General features: G+C 60.1%; 1 protein-coding gene across 1 annotated transcript in view; it reads left to right on the top strand.

Annotated features, from left to right (window-relative positions):
- Window positions 1-22,069, top strand: part of VEPH1 (ventricular zone expressed PH domain containing 1) — a 50,109-nt gene that overhangs the window by 24,011 nt on the left and 4,029 nt on the right. Inside the window, exons 6-10 of the mRNA XM_009910009.2 lie at window positions 5,224-5,444; window positions 7,516-7,725; window positions 8,961-9,340; window positions 18,526-18,665; window positions 20,190-20,324. Coding sequence (XP_009908311.1) covers window positions 5,224-5,444; window positions 7,516-7,725; window positions 8,961-9,340; window positions 18,526-18,665; window positions 20,190-20,324 — 1,086 coding nt within the window. The remainder of the gene's footprint in view (window positions 1-5,223; window positions 5,445-7,515; window positions 7,726-8,960; window positions 9,341-18,525; window positions 18,666-20,189; window positions 20,325-22,069) is intronic.

Raw genomic sequence — 22,069 nt, 5'->3', positions numbered from 1 at the left:
TTAATGAAGCTTGTCTAGAGGGTGGATGAAAAGCTGGAGAGCAGCCCCAAGGAGGAGGCCTTGGGGGTGCTGGGGGTGCAGAGCTGGAGAGCAGCCAGCACTGAGCACTGCCAGCCCAGCCCCAGCCTGCCCTGGGCTGAGCCCCAGCAGGGTGGGCAGCTGGGGCAGGGAGGGGATTCTGCCCCTCTGCTCTGCTCTGCTCAGACCTCCCCTGCAGTGCTGGGGCAGCTCTGGAGCCCTCAGCACAGACAGGGCCAGGGGAGGCCACAGCAGTGCTGGCAGGGCTGGAAGCTCTCTGCTGTGGGACCAGGCTGGGAGGGCTGGGCTTGGTCAGCCTGGGGAAGAGAAGGCTGCAGGGAGAGCTTCTGGTGGCCTTGCAGTGCTTCAAGGGCTGAGCAGAGAGCTGGGGACAGGCTTGTGAGCAGGGCCTGTGGGACAGGCCAAGGGGGCATGGTTTGAACTGCAAGAGGAGACTCAGAGTGGACAGAAGGAAGAATTTTTTTAAGCTGAGGTTAGTATGACCCTGTCCAGGTCAGGTGGTTTGGGTCCCTGAGCAGAAAGCTGGGGATAGAAAGCTGGAAGCCTATGTCACAGAGCTGGGGAGGAGGATTCCCATCCCTGACCACTGTGTCATTGAAGGTAAGAGGGCTGAGCCCTCCTGGGCAGGGGAACTTCAGCTCTGGGCAGCAAAGATCTGCTAGCACAGAGCTCCTGGATGGGGAGAAAATGAGCTCCTTGCTGCAAGATGATCTTGGAGGTCTCTCCCAACCTGGTTGGGTTTGTGAAGGAGGACTCTGAGATGCTGGAGCAGGGCCAGAGAAGGGCAACCAAGCTGGGGAAGGGTCTGGAGGAGCAGGGGAGGAGCAGCTGAGGGAGCTGGGGGTGTTGAGCCTGGAGCAGAGGAGGCTGAGGGAGACCTCATTGCTCTCTGCAGCTCCCTGAGAGGAGGCTGGAGCCAGGTGGGGGTTGGGCTCTGCTCCCAAGGAACAACCAACAGGACAAGAGGAAATGGCCTCAAGTTGCCCCAGGGGAGGTTCAGGTTGGACATGAGGAATGATTTCTGTCCCAAAAGGGTTGTCCAGGCCTGGCCCAGGGCAGTGGCGGAGTCTCCATCCCTGGAGGGGTTTCAGAGCTGTGTGGATGTGGTGCTGAGGGCCAGGGGTTGGTGCTGAGCTGGCAGTGCTGGGCTGAGGCTTGGACTCCATGGTCTGAAAGGTCTCCTCCAACCAAAACCTTCCTGTGACTCTCTGCCCTGCTTTGTGCTGCTGAAGCTGAAGCTGCTGCTCCTCCCTTCCCCAGGCAGCTCTGAGATCCTCTTGGTTCCAAAGACAGTTACTGGGGGCAGGAAAAACACAAACAAAACTACCCAAAGCCTCTGAAATCCTTCCCTTGCCCTGTGCCCCCAGAGGCTGTTTTGCTTTGCACAGCTCTCTGCTGAAGGGCCAGGTTCTGATTTCCACTTCCCCCCCCGAGGCTGTGGCTGACATCAGGAGCAGTGCTGGGGATAAACAAGGGGCAACCTTGCAAAGAAAGAGAGCTCTCTTCAGCCAGACCTCTCATCTCTCCAGGGGTCTGTCTGCACTGCCAAGGTGGGCAGGGCAGGGAAAGCACAAGGAGCTGCTTCAAGAAGCCAGCAGAAACCAAACTTTCCTCTCCCATCTGCACCTGAAAGAGCCAAGGCTCAGCCAGGGCCACCTCTGTTTCCCCAGGCAATGCCCTGGGCTGGGCACTGGGGAGGCTGCTCCTTGAGTCCTGGGCTGAGTTTTGGGTCCCTCACTCCCAGAAGGACACTGAGGAGCTGGAGCAGGGCCAGAGTGGGGCAAGGGAGCTGTGGAAGGGGCTGGAGAAGAGCAGCTGAGGTGGGAGCAGAGGAGGCTGGGGAAGACCTCCTTGCTCTCTGCTGCTGCTTGAAAGGAGGCTGGAGCCAGGTGGGGCTTGGGCTCTGCTCCATGGTCTCAGGTGGTAGAAGGAGAGGCAATGGCCCCAAGCTGTGCCAGGGGAGGCTTAGTTTGGAGAGGAGGAAAAATGTCTTTGGTGCCAGAGTGGTCAGGGCCTGGCAGAGGCTGCCCAGGGAGGTGGTGGAGTCCCCAGCCCTGGAGGTGGTCAAGACCCTGTGGCCATGGCAGCTGGGGCCAGGGGCTGGTGGCCATGGTGGTGCTGGGCTGCTGCTTGGCCTCAGTGATCCTGGAGGCCTTTTGCAGCCAAACCAATTCCCTGATTCTATGAAGATGCCAGGAATGGGCATGGGGGAAAAACCAACCCAAGCCCTGAATACTTGAGACAAGGGTGGTTCAAAGGCAGCCCTGGGCTGTGTGCCTCCAAGGAGGCTCTGTGGGCTGGAGGCAGGGCAGGGCCTGGTGTCTGCATTGCTGGGGGGCTGTGGCTGTGCTGGGGGCTGCAGCTCCATGCCCTGGCACCCAGTTTGTTGTTCCTGTGCCTCACTGCGGGCGAGCAGCAGCGTGGCTGGAGCCACTCCAGCTGGATCAAAGGGGCAGGAGGAGAGGGGCAGCAGCAGGCTCTCCTCCAGCTAGTGTCTGCTGCACAGTTTGTTTAGGAAACTCAAATGTGTTTTAAATGTTAATTGAGCCTCTGTTTACCTCTTGGAGGGAGGATCATCTTTCCACATCAATCAGCCAGCGCGGAGCAGCGAGCCACAGGGCTGCCAGGGCTGGAAGGGACCTCAAGGATCCTCTCTCTGTCCCTCTGCTGAAGCCCTTCCTCACCCACCACGGGTTTGTGTGACCCCCTGAGCTCATCACATCTCCCTCCTTTGCTTTCAGACCCTGGTGAGGTGAAGAGGGTTAAAACCAGGAAGCATTTCAAGATGGTCTCTTGCTGGGCACAGAAGCTGCCCCCTGGTATCACAGCCTCACAGAGCTGTCAGGCTTGGAAGGGAGCTCAGGGCTCAGCCAGCTCCAACCCCCTGCCATGGGCAGGGACACCTCACCCCACAGCAGGTTGCTCACAGCCACCTCCAGCCTGGCTGCAAACACCTCCAGGCAGGAGGCTGCCACCACCTCCCTGGGCAGCCTGTGCCAGGCTCTCACCACCCTCCTGGGCAACAACTTCTTCCTCACAGCCAATCTCAATCTCCCCACTTCCAGTTCTGCTCCATCCCCCCAAGTCCTATCCCTCCCTGACACCCTCCAAAGTCCCTCCCCAGCTCTCTTGCAGCCCCCTGCAGATCCTGGCAGGCCACAAGGAGGTCTCCTGGGAGCCTTCTCCTCTCCAGCCTGCACAGCCCCAACCCTCTCAGCCTGTCTCCATAGGAGACAGCTCACACTGGAGCCAACTTCTTCCAAGCCACTGAGGGAGAAGCTGCTTCCATCACATCACAGAATTGTTTTGATTGGAAAAGACCTCTCAGATCAGCAAATCCAGCCAAGGATTGGGGTTCCTTCCCCCCCTACATGGCTGAAGGGAAGCAAGGTGTCAGCCAGGCTCCTCTCCTTTGCCTGTGCCCTGGCACAGCACAGCAGCTCCTCTCTCCTCTGCAAGGAGCTGGCTTCTCCTTCATGTCTTGCTGGTGGTGCTTGGGCCACGTTCTGCTGGGGTCCCCCTGGGTATTTTTATGGCCCAGCTCTACTTGGAATCAAACCAGCAGCAATTTCCCGCCTCCCCCCCCCCGCATTGTTATGAGACTCCAGAAGAGAAGAGGCAATGAAGCTGCTGCCCTGTGGTGCCTGGAGGCTGGGTCCAGCACAAGACTTCCCTCCTCTCCTGCTGCCTTGGGGAGTTCTCTGTTTGTGCCTCTCTCACCTTTCAGCACAGGCTTGGAAAGCCAAACTTCCCCCCAGGTTCTGTGACAAGCTGCTGAGTGCCAGGTGGGGGCTGGTGCACAGAGGATAGGGTCAGAGAAGTGACTCTCATGGAGGCACAGCACTGAACTCGACAGACCAAGGCCAAAGCATGGAGCCAGGGCATTGGCTGGGTTGGAAAAGCTCTCAGAGATCATCCAGGCCAACCTCAACCCAGCACCACCATGGCCCCAAGTGCCATGGCCACAGGTTTCTTGCACACCTCCAGGGATGAGGACTCCACCACCTCCCTGGGCAGCTTATTCCAATGCCATAATCAAGTTGAAGATCCCAGACTGGTTTGTGTGGGAAGGAACCTTCCAAGGTGACCCAGCCCAACCCCCCTGCAACCAGCAGGGACATCTGCAGCTGGAGCAGGCTGCTCACAGCCCCAGACAACCTGACCTGCAATGGCTCCAGCCATGGGGCAGCTCCCAGCTCTCTGGGCAGCCTGGGCCAGGCTCTCCCCACCCTCAGGTTAAAAAAATTCTTCCTTCTGTCCACTCTGAGTCTCCCTCTTGCAGTTCAAACCATCCCCCCTTGGCCTGCCCCAACAGACTCTGCCCAGAAGCCTGGCCCCAGCTGTCTGCTCAGCCCTTGAAGCATGCAGGGTGAGGGCTGCTGGCAGGGGGCTGGGACTGGGTGAGCCCTTCCTACCCTGGCAGCTCTGTGATGCCTGTGTGAGCTGAGTGAGCAACAGGTTGGGTATGGACCCTCCTTGGAGGAGAAGACCTGGGCCCTGGAGCAGTGTGGCTGAACAGCTGGCCCCTTGCAAGGCTTTGCCTGCCCCAGACAGCAGGGCATGAGGCAGGGCAGAGGCATGGAGCCTGGGGGTGGGGAGGTGGCACTTCAGGACAGCCTTCAAGGGTTGGACTCTGTGACCCTGGAGGTCTTTTCCAACCCAAACCAGTCTGTGATGCTCTGAAGGAGCTTGGCCAGGGCTCATCAAAGCTGCAAGGGGAGCTGGGGCTGGGGCTGCTGCTGGGGCTCTGAGCCAGGCTGATAGAGTCATAGAATCCTTTTGCTTGCAAGAGAACTGAGTCCAGCCCCTAACCCAAGGCTGCCAGGCCCAGCACTAAACCAGGTCCCTCAGCAGCACATCTGCATGGCTTTGAAAGCCCTCCAGGGCTGGGGAGCCACCACCCTGGAGCAATGCAGGGCCCTTCAAAGAGCCTTTAGGGGCTGGGAGTGCAGGCTGGAGGGGGTGAGCGGTGCTGGAGCCGCTGCGGGGTAGGCAGCGCCGGGGGGGAAGCAGTCTGACCTCAGCAGCACACAAAACCAAACCCTGTGGTTGCTGTCAGTTGCCTGTGGGGTGGGGTGGGGTGGCCCCCACTGCCCATGGCCCCAGGGCTTGCATAACACAAAGCCAAGCAAACAAGGACCTGATCTGCCTCAGCTCTGCCTCTCCTGCTCTCCTCGCCCCCAGGAGCGAGCCAGGACCTGCCTGCTGTACTTGGTGAGCCAGCTGGCCAACATGGAGCACTCCTTCCACCACCTGCTCCTGCTGGAGATTAAGAGCCTCACTGACACCTTCTCCAGCATCCTGGGGGCCCAGAGCAGAGACATCTACCGCATGAGCAACAGCTTCAGCACCATAGCCAAGCTCCTGCTGCGGCAGCTGGAGAGGGGCAGCGCTGCTGGAGCCAGGTGAGCCTGCTGCTGGAGCCAGGGGAGCCTGCCCCCGGGCTGCTGGAGGTGCCCCTGGAGCCAGGTGAAGCTGTCTCTGGGGTGCTGGAGGTGCTTCTGGGGTGCTAGAGCTGTCTCTGGCTGCTGGAGCTGCTTCTGGTGTGGTTCCATGTGAGCAGGAGGAGAAAGTTGTTTGGTGTGAGGCTGCTGGAGGCCTGGAGCAGGCTGCCCAGAGAGGTTGTGGAGTCTCCTGGTGTGGAGAGCTTCCAACCCCCCCTGGGCACTGTGCTGCTGGGGGTGCCCTGCTGGAGCAAGGGCTCACCAGCCCTCACACCAAACAACTTTCTCCTCCTGCATAGATGGAGCCTCCTGGCTGCCACTTTGTGCCCCTTGCTGGGCAGCACTGAGCAGAGCCTGGCCCCAGCCTCTTGCTCAGCACTGAGAAGATTCCTGTCCCAGCCTGGTTTCAGAGGAGGGCTCTGTCAGGATCCTTCTTCTCTTTCATGTTTAACTCTTCCCAGGACACCCAGGGGCTGCTTCTCCAATGACCTCAATGTTTTGGCTCCCACCCCAGGGGCCTGTCTCCCAGGCTCTCTCCCTCACACTCAGGAACTCTCTGCCATCTGTGTTATATCCTTGCAAAGCATCACTGCTCCTTCTGCCCCCCCTGACCCAGCCCAGCATACCCAAGGCTAATTAGAAGCCTCTCCCTAATTAGAAGTGACTCCCTCCCTGCATTAAATAGCAGCCAGGGTCTTGCAGTGCTGAAGGCAGCAACCCTGCCAAGGTTTTAACCTTTGGATCCAGGTTTCAGAGGAGCTGAGGGAGCAGAACCACTTTGCTTTTGCACAACCTTCCCCCCAGCTTTTACTCTGGAGCCAGATTTTATCTGGGAGCTACCTCAGCCATGGCTCTGCCCAGCCTCACTGCCTTGATCTCCTGGAGCAGCCTCACTCTGTGGTGATGATGGTGCTGCTGGAGCCTGGCTCCACTGCTTTGTTTGTAACTGAAGCTTTGAAGGCTGCTGGGGACAGCTTACCTCACATGTGGCTTTCTTCCCAGCTTCAAGGGTGCAGAGCTGAACAGCTTCCTTTATTCAGGCCCTGAAACAGGGTCAGCCAGGGAGGTGGTGGAATCACCATCCCTGGAGGTGCTGAAGGAATACCTGGACATGGCCCTTTGGCTGCCACCCCCTCCCTGGGCAGCCTGTGCCAGGCTCTCACCACCCTCCTGGGCAACAACTTCTTCCTCACAGCCAATCTCAATCTCCCCACTTCCAGTTCTGCTCCATCCCCCCCAGTCCTATCCCTCCCTGACCCCCCAGATGACCTTGAAAGCTCCTTCCCAACCCAAGCATTGAGTGGCTCCAGAGCAGCAGTTTCTAACTCAGATGCTGAGCTAACCTCCAGGGTTAGCTGAAGCAGAGGGCTGGAGCAGCTCTGCTGGGGGCACAGGCTGAGGGAGCTGGGGCTGTGCAGCCTGCACAGGAGGAGGCTCCAGGGGCACCTCAGAGCTGCTGCCAGGGCCTGAAGGGAGGTGGTGGAAGCCTCATCCCTGGAGGTGTTTGCAGCCAGGCTGGAGGTGGCTGTGAGCAACCTGCTGTGGGGTGAGGTGTCCCTGCCCATGGCAGGGGGTTGGAGCTGGCTGAGCCTTGAGGTCCCTTCCAGCCCTGACAGTTCTGTGATACTCCAGGAAGGCTGCAGAGAGACTTTTCCTGAGGGTGTCTGAGCCAGGCCAAGGGGAAAGGTTTGGAGCTGAGGCAGAGCAGGGTCAGAGTGGAGCTGAGGAAGAAGTTGTTCAGCAGGAGGGAGCTGAGGCTCTGGCACAGGCTGCCCAGGGAGGCTGTGGCTGCCTCCTCCTGGGGGTGTTCAAGGCCAGGCTGGATGAGGCTGAGTCTAGCTGAGAGCTGTCCCTGCCCATGGCAGGGAAGTTGGAGCAGATGATCTCTGAGGTCCCTTCCAGCCTGAGACCTTCTAGGATTCTATGAGTTCTCTTCCCAGCTCCACAGCACAGGTCCCAGGCAGAGATGCAGCACCAGGGCTGGCACCAGCACCATGTGCCAGAGCCAGAGCTCTGCTTTCTGCTTCCTCAGGATGGAAAACGAGGCCAAACCAGAACCTGCTGTGCCCCTGGGGGACTTCAAAGCTGCTGTGGATGGAAAGGAGGAGGATGAGAAGCTGCAGGTGAAGAGACAGGCTTTTGAAGAGAAGCTGAACGTGGACAGCAGCACTCCTGGCTCAGTGAGGAGGTACAGCTTAGGCCAAGTGCCTAAAGAAGAGAGGAAGGAGCTGAGGTTCAACAGGTATGGCTCTGCAGAAGGTGGGAGAGGTTCTCACAGCCACTGAGAGCTGATTCCACTGCCAGGGTGCCCCCAGGCATCACAGCTCTGGTTTCAACCAAGTCTCACTTCCATGGGCTTAGAAAGATGGAGCCACAGCTTTTGAGGTTGTTCTTTTGACCTCTTCTGTGCCCCAGAAGAGCAGAGGGGCCAGAGGGATATCCCCAGAGAGGAAGGGACAGAGCTTGCCTGGGTGCTCTTGCTGGAGGCACTCAGCAAGTGTTGGAGTCAGAGGTTGCCTGGCACTCTCCTGGGAGGCTGGGTGAGAGAAGGGCTCAGAGAACCCCAGCACCCCAGCATGGAGGGGGCTGGAAGGGACCTCTGGAGGTCATCCAGCCCAAGCTCCCTGCTAAAGCAGTTCTCCGTCTCTCCTGAACTAGAGAGCCCAGAGCTGGACCCAGGACTGCAGCTGTGGCCACACCAGGACAGAGTAAAGTGGAAGGAGAACCTCCCTTGCTGCCCACACTCTTCTCCATGCAGCCCAGGCCACCTTTGGCCTCATCCCCAGGGGCACACTGCTGGCTCATGGGGACTTTGTTGTCCCCCAGCTCCTTCCCCTTGGAGCTGCTCCCCAGCAGGTTCCCCCTCCCTGTGCTGCTGCAGGAGGTTGTTCCTCCCCAGGGGCAGGACCCTGCCCTTGCCCTGGCTGCACCTCCTGAGCTTCCTCTCCCCCAGCTCTCAGCCTGGCCAGGGCAGGCTGCAGGCAGCACAGCCTGGGGGGGCTCAGCCTCTCCTCCCAGTTGTACCCCAAGTGTCCTTAGCAGCTTCACAGCAGAAGTTTTTTCTTCCTCCTCCCCTCTTTGCCTTTTCAGTCACTTCACTTCCAGCCTGCTTTAGCTTCACCCTCCCCACTCAGAGGGCAATGAGGAGCTGAAGGCTGAATCTATGAGGTGCCCACTCAAGCAGCTTCCCCAGCCCTGGGGCTGTGAGCTCTCTGGTGGCTGTGCTGAGCAGCTGCCCCCATGGCATGCAGGGATAGAGGTTATTTAGCTGCCTCTGCTCAAGGCTGTGTCCTGCCCTCTGCTGTTGCCCTGTGCACATCCCCCAGCAGAGCCTGGCCTCTGGCACCTGGCAAAGCAAGCCCCACGCTCGGCTCCCTCGGCCAGCCGCGAGAGCTGACTCTCAGAGCCCTTTTGGGGGTGGCTTTTGTGTCCTTCCTCAGCTGCAGAGCACTTTTCCTCTCCTTGCTCCCCTTCCAGGTGCAAGAGCCTGGCTGTGCAGGCAGTGCCTGGGAAGGGAGCGAGCTCAGACAGCGGCCAGGAGGAGGAGGACAGAGTGCTGGCTGCTGGGGTCTCCTTCCCTGACATCCACAGCAGCCAGGAAAATGGCCAAATGCCTTTGGGGCTGGATGCTGAAGCCATGCAGCTGGGGAGCTCCTTGGTTCCACAGCACAGCAGTGCAAATGCAGCAGCAGCTCCTGCAGGAGAGGTCCTCGAAGGAGAGCAAGAGGCAGCGAGGAGCCCTGTGGAGCACCAGGACAGGCTCTACCTGCACCTGAGGGCAAACCTGGGCAAAGTGAGAGCCTATGCCACGGAGCTGGGGAGGAGGATTCCCATCCCTGACCACTGTGCCATTGAAGGTAAGAGGGCTGAGCCCTCCTGGGCAGGGGAACTTCAGCTCTGGGCAGCAAAGATCTGCTAGCACAGAGCTCCTGGAGGGGGGAGAAAATGATCTTGGAGGTCTCTCCCAACCTGGTTGAGTTTGTGAAGGAGGACTCTGAGATGCTGGAGCAGGGCCAGAGAAGGGCAACCAAGCTGGGAAAGGGTCTGGAGAGCAGGGGAGGAGCAGCTGAGGGAGCTGGGGGTGTTGAGCCTGGAGCAGAGGAGGCTGAGGGAGACCTCATTGCTCTCTGCAGCTCCCTGAGAGGAGGCTGGAGCCAGGAACAACCCAACAGGACAAAGCCTCAAGCTGCCCCAGAGGAGGTTCAGGTTGGATGTGAGGAGCTCCCTTCTGCTTCCAGCTGAGCCTGGGTAGCAACCCCAAAGGGATGCTGCAGTGCTTCAGGGTGAGACCTCCCGTGGGTTGGGTTGGATCCTATCTCAGCACTTGCCTAGGGTTGCCCAGTGTCTTCTGCTTTCATCCTGGGTGGCTGTTGGCTTTCAAGTGCTGGGAGGCTGCAGGGCAGGTGGGTGGTGAGCTGTGAGGTGGCTCTTTGATGCTCCCCTTTGAAGGAGGTGGCTGAGGCTGGGTGGTGAGCAGCAGTCACTCCCTGCATCTGCATGCAGCTGGCCACTTGCTTCCTCATGGCCAACCTGAACCTCCCCTGCTGCAACTTGAGGCTGTGTCCTCTCATCCTGTTGGTTGTTCCTTGGGAGCAGAGCCCAACCACCCCCTGGCTGCAGCCTCCTCTCAGGGAGCTGCAGAGAGCAATGAGGTCTCCTTCAGCCTCCTCTGCTCCACACCAAACACCCCCAGGGCCCTCAGCTGCTCTTCCCCAGCCCCTTCCCCAGCTTGGTTGCCCTTCTTCAGCACCTCTTGTCCTGCCACTTGCTCCTTGCACCATTCCCTGCCCCATCACATTCCCAGCAAAAGCCTTGAGGTGGTTGGGCTCTGGTGAGTGCTGCACATTCTGAAGGTCCACTCTGACTTCCCTGAGTTGCTTCTCAACTGAGATGTTTGGAAAAGAGCTTAAAAAGGAGCGGGGGGGATGTTGGGGAAGATGAATCTGCAGAGTTCAGTGTGGCCATGGCACTTGGGGCCAGGGTCCAGTGGCCATGGTGGGGTTGGGCTGGTTGGTTGGACTTGTTCTTAGGAGGTCTTTTCCAAGTGAAACAGTTCCATGACTCCATGAAGTCTGTCTTGGTTGTCTTGGAGCTTGAACAGGAAATTGAGTATGTGAAGCATGGGAGTGCACATTTCCAGGGGGGTTGGGGGTCCAGCCTTTGGGCAGGACATCTGGGGACTGCTGAACTCCTTTCTGCTTCCAGCTGAGGCTGGGGGGCAAGCCCCAAAGGATGCTGCAGTGATGTGTTGGTGAGGACAGGAGAAGATTTGGCTGCCTGCAGAGCTGGTGCTCTGCCCCTGCCACATTTGGGGATGCTAATAGCAAGAGCAGTTGCACCAAGGGAGGTTTGGGTTGGCCATGAGGAACAATTTCTGCCCCAAAAGGGTTGTCCAGGCCTGGCCCAGGCTGCCCAGGGCAGTGGTGGAGTCTCCATCCCTGGAGGGGTTTCAGAGCCCTGGAGCTGTGGTGCTGAGGGCCATGGGGCAGTGGTGCCCTGGCAGTGCTGGGCTGAGGCTTGGACTCCATGACCTTGAAGCTCTGTTCCAAAGGATTCTGTGACTCTCTGTTTCCCTCCCAGCTGCTGGAGAAGCTGCAGGATCTCCACACCTTGGAATAGGCATCCTGAGGGCAGCTTCCAGAGCGTTCTGCCTGGCTGGGGCAGCTGGGACTCAGTGGTCTGCAAGGTCCCAACCCCAATGACTCTGAGAAGGCTTGGACTGGATAAGCTTAAAGGCCTCTTCCAACCACAACAATTCTGATTCTAGGACTCTGCCACAGTTGACTTTGGCAGTGCCACAACCTCCAGCTGAGGCTTGAGGCTCCTCTGTTCCACCTGGTGTGGCCTTGGTTCACCTCTGCCTGCAGCACAGGGCCCCTGAGCAGCTGCTGGGCTCCACCTGTCTGGGTCTCACCTGGACCCCTGAGTGCTGGGTGGGCTTTACCTTGTTCTGCTCCCTGGCCATGTGGAGGTGGTGCCTCTGTGGCATGGGGCTGGCTGGGGGCAGATGGCTCCCAGACACAGCCTGCAGGGATGCTGCCTTGGGTGGGCACTTGAGGACAGCTCCTTGGTTTCCATTCCAGTTCTCCTCAACCTCCAGGCTCAGTATGGAGACAGCCTGAGGGAGTTGGGGTTGTGCAGGCTGGAGAGGAGAAGGCTCCCAGGAGACCTCATTGTGGCCTCCCAGGATCTGCAGGGGGCTGCAGGAAAGCTGGGGAGGGACTTAGGAGGGTGTCAGGGAGGGATAGGACTGGGGGGGGATGGAGCAGAACCAGAAGTGAGGAGATTGAGATTGGCTGTGAGAAAGAAGTTGTTGCCCAGGAGGGTGGTGAGAGCCTGGCACAGGCTGCCCAGGGAGGTGGTGGCAGCCTCCTGCCTGGAGGTGTTTGCAGCCAGGCTGGAGGTGGCTGTGAGCAACCTGCTGTGGGGTGAGGTGTCCCTGCCCATGGCAGGGGGCTGGGGCTGGCTGAGCCTTGAGCTCCCTTCCAGCCCTGGCAATTCTGTGACAATTGGGATCAAAAGCCACCACTGATGCCTACAGCTCAGAGCATCAAGTGTCAAGGGAGCTGCTGGAAAGAAGCATTTGATGCTATGGACACCAGAGCATGCTGAAGGGTTTGAGCATCTGCTCAGGGCCTGGCAGAGGCTGCCCAGGGAGGTGGTGGAGTCCCCAGCCCTGGAGGGGTTCAGACACCTGTGGCCATGGCACTGGGGGCCAGGGTTTGATGGCCATGCTGGGGTTGGGCTGAAGGTTGGACTGGGTGACCCTGGAGGTCTTTTCCAACCCAAACAGTTCTGTGGTCTCCAACCTCCCTTCTGGAAGGCCAGAGCCCAGGGAGATGTGGTGCCCCAGCTAGCCCTTGGTTTTGGCTCCCAGATGTGATGCCATTCAGTGAGGAACACCACGACCCTTTCCTGAGCACTGAAGCCACTGCTGGCTGCTTGCTGCCCTGCAAGAGGAAAGACAAACAGCAAACCTTTTGTGGAGTGAATGGCACTGTGCTGAAAGAGGAGAAGGAGGAGGTTGGGGGGAGAAACAGGTTGCAGGAGGCTGGCCCCAAGCCTGGTGGTGGTTATGGTTTCTGCTGTCCTGGGAGATAATGGGCACCATATGATGGTGTGGAGGGAGCAGCTCAGTGCTCCCCTGCAGTGCTCACCCCTGCACCAGGCTGAAACATTCCAGCATTCCACAAGCCAAGCTTTGATTTGCAACAGATGGAGCTCTGCTCCTCCAGGGGGATCACAAAGTTACCACAGGCTCAGGCCAACCCTTCAGGAGGATCAACTCTGCTGCTGCTCAGCCAACAACAATAGGAGCTGGCATTTGGTTGTGCAGGGCTGGGGCTGCACAGGGGGGAGGGGGGAAGTCCCAAAGGTGAGGGCTGGCAGTGGGAAGGGCAGAGCTAACTCACAGTGTGCTGACCTGCAGCACCAGAGTGCTGAGGAGCTCCCAGCACGGCAGGAGGCAGCGTGGAGGTGCTCCCAACCTGCTGCCCTCACAGGGGCTGGCAGCAAAGCCTGGCTGCTTGGCACCTCCTCTGCAAGCACCACTCCAACAGGCTGCTCTCCAGAGCTTGGCAGGGGCTGGAAGGGACCTCTGGAGCTCACTCAGCCCAAGCCCTGCTCCAGCAGGGCACCCCCAGCAGCTTGCCCAGCAGCACAGTGCCCAGGGGGGGGTTGGAAGCTCTCCACACCAGGAGACTCCACAACCTCTCTGGGCAGCCTGCTCCAGGCCTCCAGCAGCCTCACACCAAACAACTTTCTCCTCCTGCTCACATGGAACCTCCTGGCTGCCACTTTGTGCCCCTTGGGCTGTCCCTGGGCACCACTCAACAGAGCCTGGCCCCAGCCTCTTGCCCCCCAGCCTTCAGCACTCAGCTCCCCTCTGGGGCTCTGCTCTGGGCAGCCTGTTCTGGGTGCACTCTGCCTGGGAGGGTCCTGCTGGAATGGTGGAATCACTGATCTAGGGGAAAAGCCAAACCAGGGAAGGGGACTTTTGACTTCTGAGCTTCTGGCCCGGACCGGGATGGACCTCACAGTTCCTCCTGCAGCTTTCTGTGCCTGCTGAGAGCCAGTAGCCCCCTGCCAGGCTGGGAGTGCTGGGCAGAGGTGAGGCAGGGACAGCCAGGAGCCAGGCAGCAGCAGGCTCTGGGGATGCTCTTCCAGGACCTCACTTTGCAGCAGTGCCTTTCATGAGCTCTTCCTGCTGCAGACTTTAGGACCACAGAATAACTCTGCTTGGAGAACACCTTCCAGAGCCCCAGGAGGTAAATGCACTTTTGCTCCTAAGGAGGGGAGAGTGTGGCAGAGATGATTTGCTGTGGTCCCTTCTCGGAGGGCAAGGACCTTCTGGTGCCCTGGTGGCAAAGGGAAGGAAGGTGAAAGGGTTCAGTGCTCAGCTGTGGCTTTGGTTCAGCCTGGAGCAACTCCAAGAAGGACACTGAGGGGGGATTGGGCTCTGCTCCCAAGGAACAAGCACCAGGACAAGGGGAAGTGGCCTCAAGTTGCACCAGGGGGGGTTCAGGTTGGACATCAGAAGAAACTTCTTCCCTGAAAGGGTTCTCCAAGCCTGGCCCAGGCTGCCCAGGGAGGTGGCCCAGGCTGCCCAGGGGGGTGGCCCAGGCTGCCCAGGGGGGTGGCCCAGGCTGCCCAGGGGGGTGGCCCAGGCTGCCCAGGGGGGTGGCCCAGGCTGCCCAGGGGGGTGGCTGAGTGCCCATCCCTGGAGGGGGTTTCAAAGCCCTGGAGGTGTGGTGCTGAGAGCCAGGGTTTAGCACCAGGCTTGCCAGAGCCAGAGAAGGGTTGGGCTGGGTGGCCTTAGGGATCTTTTCCAACCAAACAATTCTGTGATTCTAGGAAGAGAATCAGCCACAAGTTGTTCCTCCTGGAGGAAGCCAGAGGGTCTGTGTTGCAAGGGTACAGCTCAGAGCTGAGTGGTGGTGCCTGGGGGGTTAGAAAAGGACAGAACATGAGCAGCACAGCGTCAGCACAGCTCTCAGTTGTGCCTTGCCCCAGCTGAACCTGCTGGGCCTGGACCAAGAGGCAGAGGAGGTGCAGGAGTCACTGCTTCTGGGAAGGATTAAAGCCTGCTTTGAGGTCCACTGGAGAGCCTTTTCTGGTGAGGGAAAACCCATTGGTGGGAGTGAAACTCTGCTCATAGGTATCCCAAACAGACTCCAAGCCAGGCATGAGCATGGGAGCAGGGAATGGAGACAGCTTCCTGGAGGAGCTGCCTCCAGCTGCCTCAGCTTCCTCTGCCTGACCTCTGCAGCTGGGAGTCACAAATGCCTGCCCCACACCTCCACAGCCTCAGCAGCACAAAGCAGGGCAGGCAGGCACAGGATGCTCTGGGTTGGAAGAGACCTTTCAGATCATCCAGTCCAAGCCTCAGCCCAGCACTGCCAGCTCAGCACCATGGCCCTCAGCACCACAGCTCCAGGGCTTTGAAACCCCTCCAGGGATGGGGACTCCACCACTGCCCTGGGCAGCCTGGGCCAGGCCTTGGCAACCCTTCTGGGGATGAAATTGTTCCTCATGGCCAACCTAACCCTCCCCTGCTGCAATTTGAGGCTGTGTCCTCTCATCCTGTTGGTTGTTCCCAGGGAGCAGAGCCCAACCCTCCCCTGGCTGCAGCCTCCTCTCAGGGATCTGCAGAGAGCAAGGAGGTCTCCCTCAGCCTCCTCTGCTCCAGGCTGAACACCCCCAGGGCCCTCAGCTGCTCCTCCCCAGCCCTGCTCTCCAGACCCTTCCCCAGCTTCCCTGCTCTGTGTTGTGGTCATCTTGTCCCCATGCTCTTAGCTCTTGCTGAGCACTGCTCAGGTCCCCTCTGGGGCTGCTCTCCTCCAGGCTGGAGGCCCTGCCAGGCTCTGCCCAGCAAATGCAGCTTGGCAGCAGTGAGAGCTGCTCTCCTAGCAGGGACTGAAGGCTGGCTGAGCAGGGCAGGAGGCTCCCTGCAGCTGACACATGAAGGTTGCTTGTTTCCAGGAACCAACTTTTTGCCTGGCCAGTGCTGAGTGCTTTTGGCAGGGGGGGTTTGGGCTGGATGATCTCTGGAGGTCCCTTCCAACCTCTAACATTCTGTGGCTGTGGAGTGTTGGCTGAGATTTCTTTTGGCATGGGTGAGCAGCCTCAGCCTTCTCCTTGGTGGCAGCCATCATGCCTTGCTGAGCAGCCTGCGTGCTCTCTGTGCTCTCCACAACTCCTTGGGAATTTGCTGGCCTGCAGCCTTTAGGAACCTCCTTCCCAGCCTCCTCGAGCACAGCCCCAAGCAGCACAGGGCATCCTTTCTTCACTGTAGCCTAGGGGCTGGGGTCCTGGAGCTCTGCAGCCTTCAGCTGCAAGGACTTTGTGTGGGAGACTGACAGAGAACCACAGAGCTGGCAGGGCTGGAAGGGACCTCAAGGCTCAGCCAGCCCCAGCCCCCTGCCATGGGCAGGGACACCTCACCCCACACCAGGTTGCTCACAGCCACCTCCAGCCTGGCTGCAAACACCTCCAGGCAGGAGGCTGCCAGCAGCTCCCTGGGCAGCCTGTGCCAGGCTCTCACCACCCTCCTGGGCAACAACTTCTTCCTCACAGCCAATCTCAATCTCCCCACTTCCAGTTCTGCTCCATCCCCCCCAGTCCTATCCCTCCCTGACACCCTCCAAAGTCCCTCCCCAGCTCTCTTGCAGCCCCCTGCAGATCCTGGAAGGCCACAAGGAGGTCTCCTGGGAGCCTTCTCCTCTCCAGCCTGCACAACCCCAACTCCCTCAGGCTGTGCTCACAGCAGAGCAGCTCCAGCCCTCTGCTCCTCCTCCTGGCCCTGCTCTGGACACCTTCCAGCCCCTCCAGAGCCTTCCTGGCACAGAGGCTCTCCAGAACTGGCCCCAGAGCTGCAGCTGTGGGCTCAGCAGAGTGGAGCAGAGGGGCAGAATCCCCTCCCTGGCCCTGCTGGCCACACTTCTCTTGCTGCAGCCCAGGCTCTGCTTGGCTCTCTGGGCTGCCAGTGCTCCCTGCTGGCTCCTGCTGAGCTTCTCCACTCCCAAGGCCTTTTCTCCAGGGCTGCTCTCCAGCCAGTCCCTGCCCAGCCTGTAGCAGTGCCTGGGATTGCCCCAACCCAGCAGCAGGACCTTGCCCTTGGTCTGGTTGAACCTCCTGAGGTTGTCCTGGGCCCAGCTCTACAGCCTGCCCAGGTTCCTCTGGATGGATCCTTCCCTCCAGCTGCCCCACACAGCTTGGTGCCATCAGCAACCCTGCTGAGGCTGCACTCAGTGCCACTGTCCATGGCAGCAGCAAAGATGTTCAGCAAGCCTGGTCCCAGTGTTGATCCCTGAGGGACTCCCCCTGGCCATGGACCACTGACCCTGTGGGTGCAGTCCTCAAGCCAGCTCTGTACCCACTGAATGCTCCATCCATGGAGCCCTTCCTGCCCCAGCCTGGGGACAGTGCTGAAGGCTTTGCTCAGGGCCAGGTCTCAGCCTGCTCTCAGCAGATCCAGGAGGTTCTGCTCTTGGGAGTGGCTCTGTGGTGGGTTGAAATTCCCCCCAAATCCCACAGGCTCCCATCAGCCAGGCAGCTGCCCAGTCCTGCCTGCAGCCAGACTGCTTTCTTGGAGCCCTTTGTCCCCACACCTTGTGGCAGGGTGACTCACAGGAGGCTCTGAGTCATGCTCCCTGTGCTGCTGGCCCCCCTCAGCCTCCTCCCTGAGTCATTCTGTGCATGCTGCCTGCCCCCCTCCCCAGGAGCCTCTGCTGCTCCTTCTCCTCCTGCAAAACTCTTTGCCTTTGCCCTTGGAGGCTGCTGGCAGCTCAGGGACGTGGGCAAGAGAGAGCTGTTTGGGTTGGGAAAGGCCTCCAGGATCATCAGGTCCAGGCTCCACCATGGCCACCAAACCCTGGCCCCAGCAGCCATGGCCACAGGTTCCTGGAACCCCTCCAGGGCTGGGGACTCCACCACCTCCCTGGGCAGCCTCTGCCAGGCCCTGACCACTCTGGCACCAAAGGAATTGTTCCTCCTCTCCAACCTAACCTCCCCTGGCACAGCTGAAGGAGTTGTGAGCAGCAGTGGCTTGGATCTGCTGCTGCAGGTGGCTTGGCTGGCTGGCTGTCCTGTCTGCCCTCAGCTGCTGCTGGGACTGCTAGTCCCTTCCCAAGTGCAGCCCTCCAGCCAGAGGAGAGGGTGCAGATCCCCTGTGTCTGCATGGAGGTCATCATCACCTTCATCAGGAAGAAATTCCTCACAGTGAGGCTGGGGAGAGCCTGGCACAGGCTGCCCAGGGGGCTGTGGCTGTCCCCTCCATGGGGGTGTTCAAGGCCAGGCTGGATGTGGCCCTGAGCAGCCTGGGCTGGTGGGAGGTGTCCCTGCCCATGGCAGGGGGCTGGAGCTGGATGCTCTTGAAGGTCCCTTCCAACCCAACCCCTTCCATGGATCTGGCTGCTTGCACCTTTGGCAGGAAGCAAAGGTCTGGGGAGTAAATGTAGGCTTTAAAGCACTGGAGACCAAAGTTCTCCACTGCCATCTTTAATTTGAGGCTGCAGACACAGCCCTGCTCTCCTGAGCAGCCCAGAGCTGGCCCAGCCTGAGATCTTGCCATGGGCAGGGACACCTCACCCCACAGCAGGTTGCTCACAGCCACCTCCAGCCTGGCTGCAAACACCTCCAGGCAGGAGGCTGCCACCACCTCCCTGGGCAGCCTGTGCCAGGCTCTCACCACCCTCCTGGCCAACAACTTCTTCCTCACAGCCAATCTCAATCTCCCCACTTCCAGTTTTGCTCCATCCCCCCCAGTCCTATCCCTCCCTGACACCCTCACAAGTCCCTCCCCAGCTTGCTTGCAGCCCCCTGCAGATCCTGGCAGGCCACAAGGAGGTCTCCTGGGAGCCTTCTCCTCTCCAGCCTGCACAACCCCAACTCCCTCAGGCTGTGCTCACAGCAGAGCAGCTCCAACCCTCTGCTCCTCCTCCTGGCCCTGCTCTGACACCTTCCAGCACCTGTAGGATGCCTGCTGATGGTTTCTGTCCTCCACCCAGGTGCTGATTTGGCTGTTCTGTGCCTTTATCTCTAGACACTGTTAGAAGCTGTGTGGCCAAGCTGTCCTTCAGCTGTCCCCTGAAGGGCCACTACTGCCTGTACAGCAAATCCAGTTTCACCCTGGTCAGCCAGCAGCCTCCCCTCTGGATCCACATCATGTTCCTCTTCCAGCAGGTAGGTGCAGCTCCAACATTCACCTTCTGCTTGGCAAACTTAGTTCAGTGGTTTCAAGCCTGCAGGCACCAAGCTGGGTGGCAGTGGTGCTCTGCTGGAGGGTCAGGAGGCTCTGCAGGGGCACCTGGCCAGCCTGGCTCCATGGGCTGGGCTCTCTGGGATGAGGTTCAACAAGGCCAAGTGCTGGATGCTGAGCTTGGGCCACAACCACCCCAGGAAGGCTGCAGGCTTGGGGCAGGGTGGCTGGAAGCTGCCAGGTGGGCAAGGGACTGAGGGTGTTGGTTGACAGAAGCTGAAGGTGAGCCAGGGGGTGGCCAGGGGGGCAAGAAGGGCAGCAGCAGCCTGGCCTGGAGCAGCAGTGGTGTGGGCAGCAGGAGCAGAGGTGATTGTCTCCCCCATGCTGGGTGCTGGGGAGGCTGCTCCTTGAATCTTGGGATCAGTTTTGGGCTCCTCACTCCCAGAAGGACATTGAGGAGTTGGAGCAGGGCCAGAGAAGGGCAACAGGGCTGGGGAGGAGCAGCTGAGGGAGCTGGGGGTGCTCAGCCTGGAGGAGGCTGAGGGAGACCTTCTGGTTCCTTGAAAGGAGGCTGGAGCCAGGTGGGGTTGGTCTCTTCTCCCCAGGAGCAAGTGATAGGACAAGAGGCAATGGCCTCAAGTTGCACCAGGGCAGGGTTAGGTTGGAGACTGGGAACAATTTCTTTGGTGCCAGAGTGGTCAGGGCCTGGCAGAGGCTGCCCAGGGGGGGTGGTGGAGTCCCCATGCCTGGAGGGGTTCCAGAGCCCTGTGGCCATGGCTCTTGGGGCCAGGGTTTGGTGGCCATGGTGGGGCTGGGTTGAAGGTTGGCCTGGATGCTCCTGGATGCTCTCCTTTCTGGTTCCATTTGCTTCCCCAGCCAGGAGGGCAGCCCTGGCCCCAGCCTGTGAGGGGCTGCCCAGGGTGTCCCTTTCTGCCACCTTCCCTGCAGCCAAGCTCCCCAAGGCAGGGACTCCTGGAGCTGTTTTCTCGTGCCACTTGGCTGCTTGCTGCTGCCCTCTTCTCCCTTCTCATTGGGCCCCCCCCTTTGAGAGGCTGTTTCTGGCAGCTCAGCTGCAAAAGTGCCTCTCCTGAGCCAGGCTCAAATTCCTGCCTGCAGTGTGAGTGCAGCAAGTCTGCTGCTGTCAGAGGGCAGGGGGGGGATGAGGTCTGTTGGGTGTCTGCTGAGAAGGAGAAGGAACATCCCCATCCAGGAAGCCTGCCTGGAAGGGACAGACAGTGCTCCTGTTGTGAAATCAAGCCCTTGAAGGAGGGGAAAATCCATCCTCTTGCCTTGGCTCCTGCCTGCAACTGCAGTCCTGAGCTCTGAGGTCATGGAGCAGACAGGAGAGGGGCAGAGGAGCTGAGGCCCCTCAGCTGCAGCACTGTTCCAGGAATGTTGACTGTGAGGCAGTTTGGGCAAGGAGGACTCAGTGATGTGGAAATGTAAGCTCCAGGTTGGGTGTGGGGTTGGGCTGGTGCTGGAGGTCCTCTTCTCCATGTCCCTTGCAGAGCTTGCTTGCAGAGCCTCTGTCCATGCAGAGTCACTCTGTCCAAGTCCTGAAGGCCCTGTGGGAGAAGACACAGCTGAAGGCGATGCACAGTTTTGAGACTGCCATGATCCAGTCTACATTTCCACATCAGAAGGTAAGCCTGGCTTCACCCTGAGCAGCAGAGCTTGGTGCTGACCCTCAGGACAGCTGGGCAAGGACCTTCCCAGGGCTTGCAGCAGCTCTGGGCTGTGCTCAGGCCACCAAAACCAACCCTCTTGCCATGCACCTTCCCCTTCCTGGGCTTGGATCTGGCACCTTCCAAGCTTCTCTGCTTGGTGCCATGCTCTAGGGGAAGTGAGGTGGGTTGAGAGCTGGCTGAAGGTCAGAGCTCAGAGGGTTGTGATCCTTGGAGCAGGGTCTGTTGGGGACCTGGGGCTGGTGCTGTCCCCCTGGGGTCAGGATTGTGACCAATGGGGCAGGGTCTGCCTGGGGACCTGTGGCTGGTGCTGTACCCCAGGGCTCAGGACTGACTCCAGTCTTGTCCAGCAGCTTCATCAAGGACCTGGAGGAAAGGCCTGAGTGGACCCTTGGCCAGTTTAGTGATGGCACCAAGCTGGGAGGAGAGGCTGAGCCCCCCCAGGCTGTGCTGCCTGCAGCCTGCCCTGGCCAGGCTGAGAGCTGGGGGAGAGGAAGCTCAGGAGGTTCAGCCAGGGCAAGGGCAGGGTCCTGCCCCTGGGGAGGAACAACCTCCTGCAGCAGCACAGGGAGGGGGAACCTGCTGGGGAGCAGCTCCAAGGGGAAGGAGCTGGGGGACAACAAAGTCCCCATGAGCCAGCAGTGTGCCCCTGGGGACAAGGAGGCCAAAGGTGGCCTGGGCTGCATGGAGAAGAGTGTGGGCTGCAGGGCAAGGGAGGTTCTCCTGCCCTCTGCTCTGCCCTGGTGAGGCCACAGCTGCAGTCCTGGGTCCAGCTCTGGGCTCCCCAGTTCAGGAGAGACAGAGACCTGCTGGGGAGAGTCCAGGGGAGGCTGCAGAGCTGTCTGGAGCAGCTCTGGGAGCAGCAAAGGCTGAGAGCCCTGGGGCTGAGAGCCTGCAGAACAGCAGCCCTAGAGGGGAGCTGAGCAGAGCTCAGCAAGAGCTAAAGGCTGTGGGGCAAGAGGCTGGGGCCAGGCTCTGCTCAGTGGTGCCCAGGGACAGGCCAAGGGGCACAAAGTGGCAGCCAGGAGGCTCCATGTGAGCAGGAGGAGAAACTTGTTTGGTGAGAGGGTGCTGGAGGCCTGGAGAGGTTGTGGAGTCTCCTGGTATGTGGAGAGCTTCCAGAGCCAGCTGGACACTGATGCTGGGCAGGGAGGTTGGAGCTTGATGACCTTCACAGTCCCTCCCCACACCTACAAATCCATCCTGGGCCAGCTGCTGGGGGTGCCCTGCTGGAGCAGGGGGCTTGGCCTGGGGGAGCTCCAGAGGTGCCTCCCAAGCCCCCAGCAGGCTGTGGCCCTGCATGACTGTGGCAGGCAGCGTGGTGAGGAGCTGGCTCCCAGCACCTGGCTGCCTTTCCCTGGGCAGCCTCCTGCTGCCCCCCAGGACTGCTGCTCCCAGGCAGCTCAGCAGCCAGCCAGCAGCAAAGCACTTCCAGCTGCTCAGCCCCACAGCTGCCCCCCGAGCTGCCTCCCAGCTCCTGAGCAAAGTGCTCCTCAGGAAAAGCCAACCCCCGAGGCACCTTATGGAGCTGCCTGCTGCTGACTCAGGGCTGAGGCAGCTGGGGTCTGCCCTCTGAGCCCCCTCCCGAGGGCTGAGCACAGCCTGGCTGCTCAGCAGCCCTGCAAGACTATCAGCCACATTCTGGAGGCGCTGGGGGCTCCCTTCCTGCCTTCCCCTTCTTGGCTGCCTGGCTTTATGGAGCA

Source organism: Dryobates pubescens, chromosome 13 (genome assembly GCF_014839835.1).
Source record: "Dryobates pubescens isolate bDryPub1 chromosome 13, bDryPub1.pri, whole genome shotgun sequence".
Lineage (NCBI taxonomy): Eukaryota > Metazoa > Chordata > Aves > Piciformes > Picidae > Dryobates > Dryobates pubescens.
This window is presented reverse-complemented; position numbering and strand designations above follow the sequence as displayed.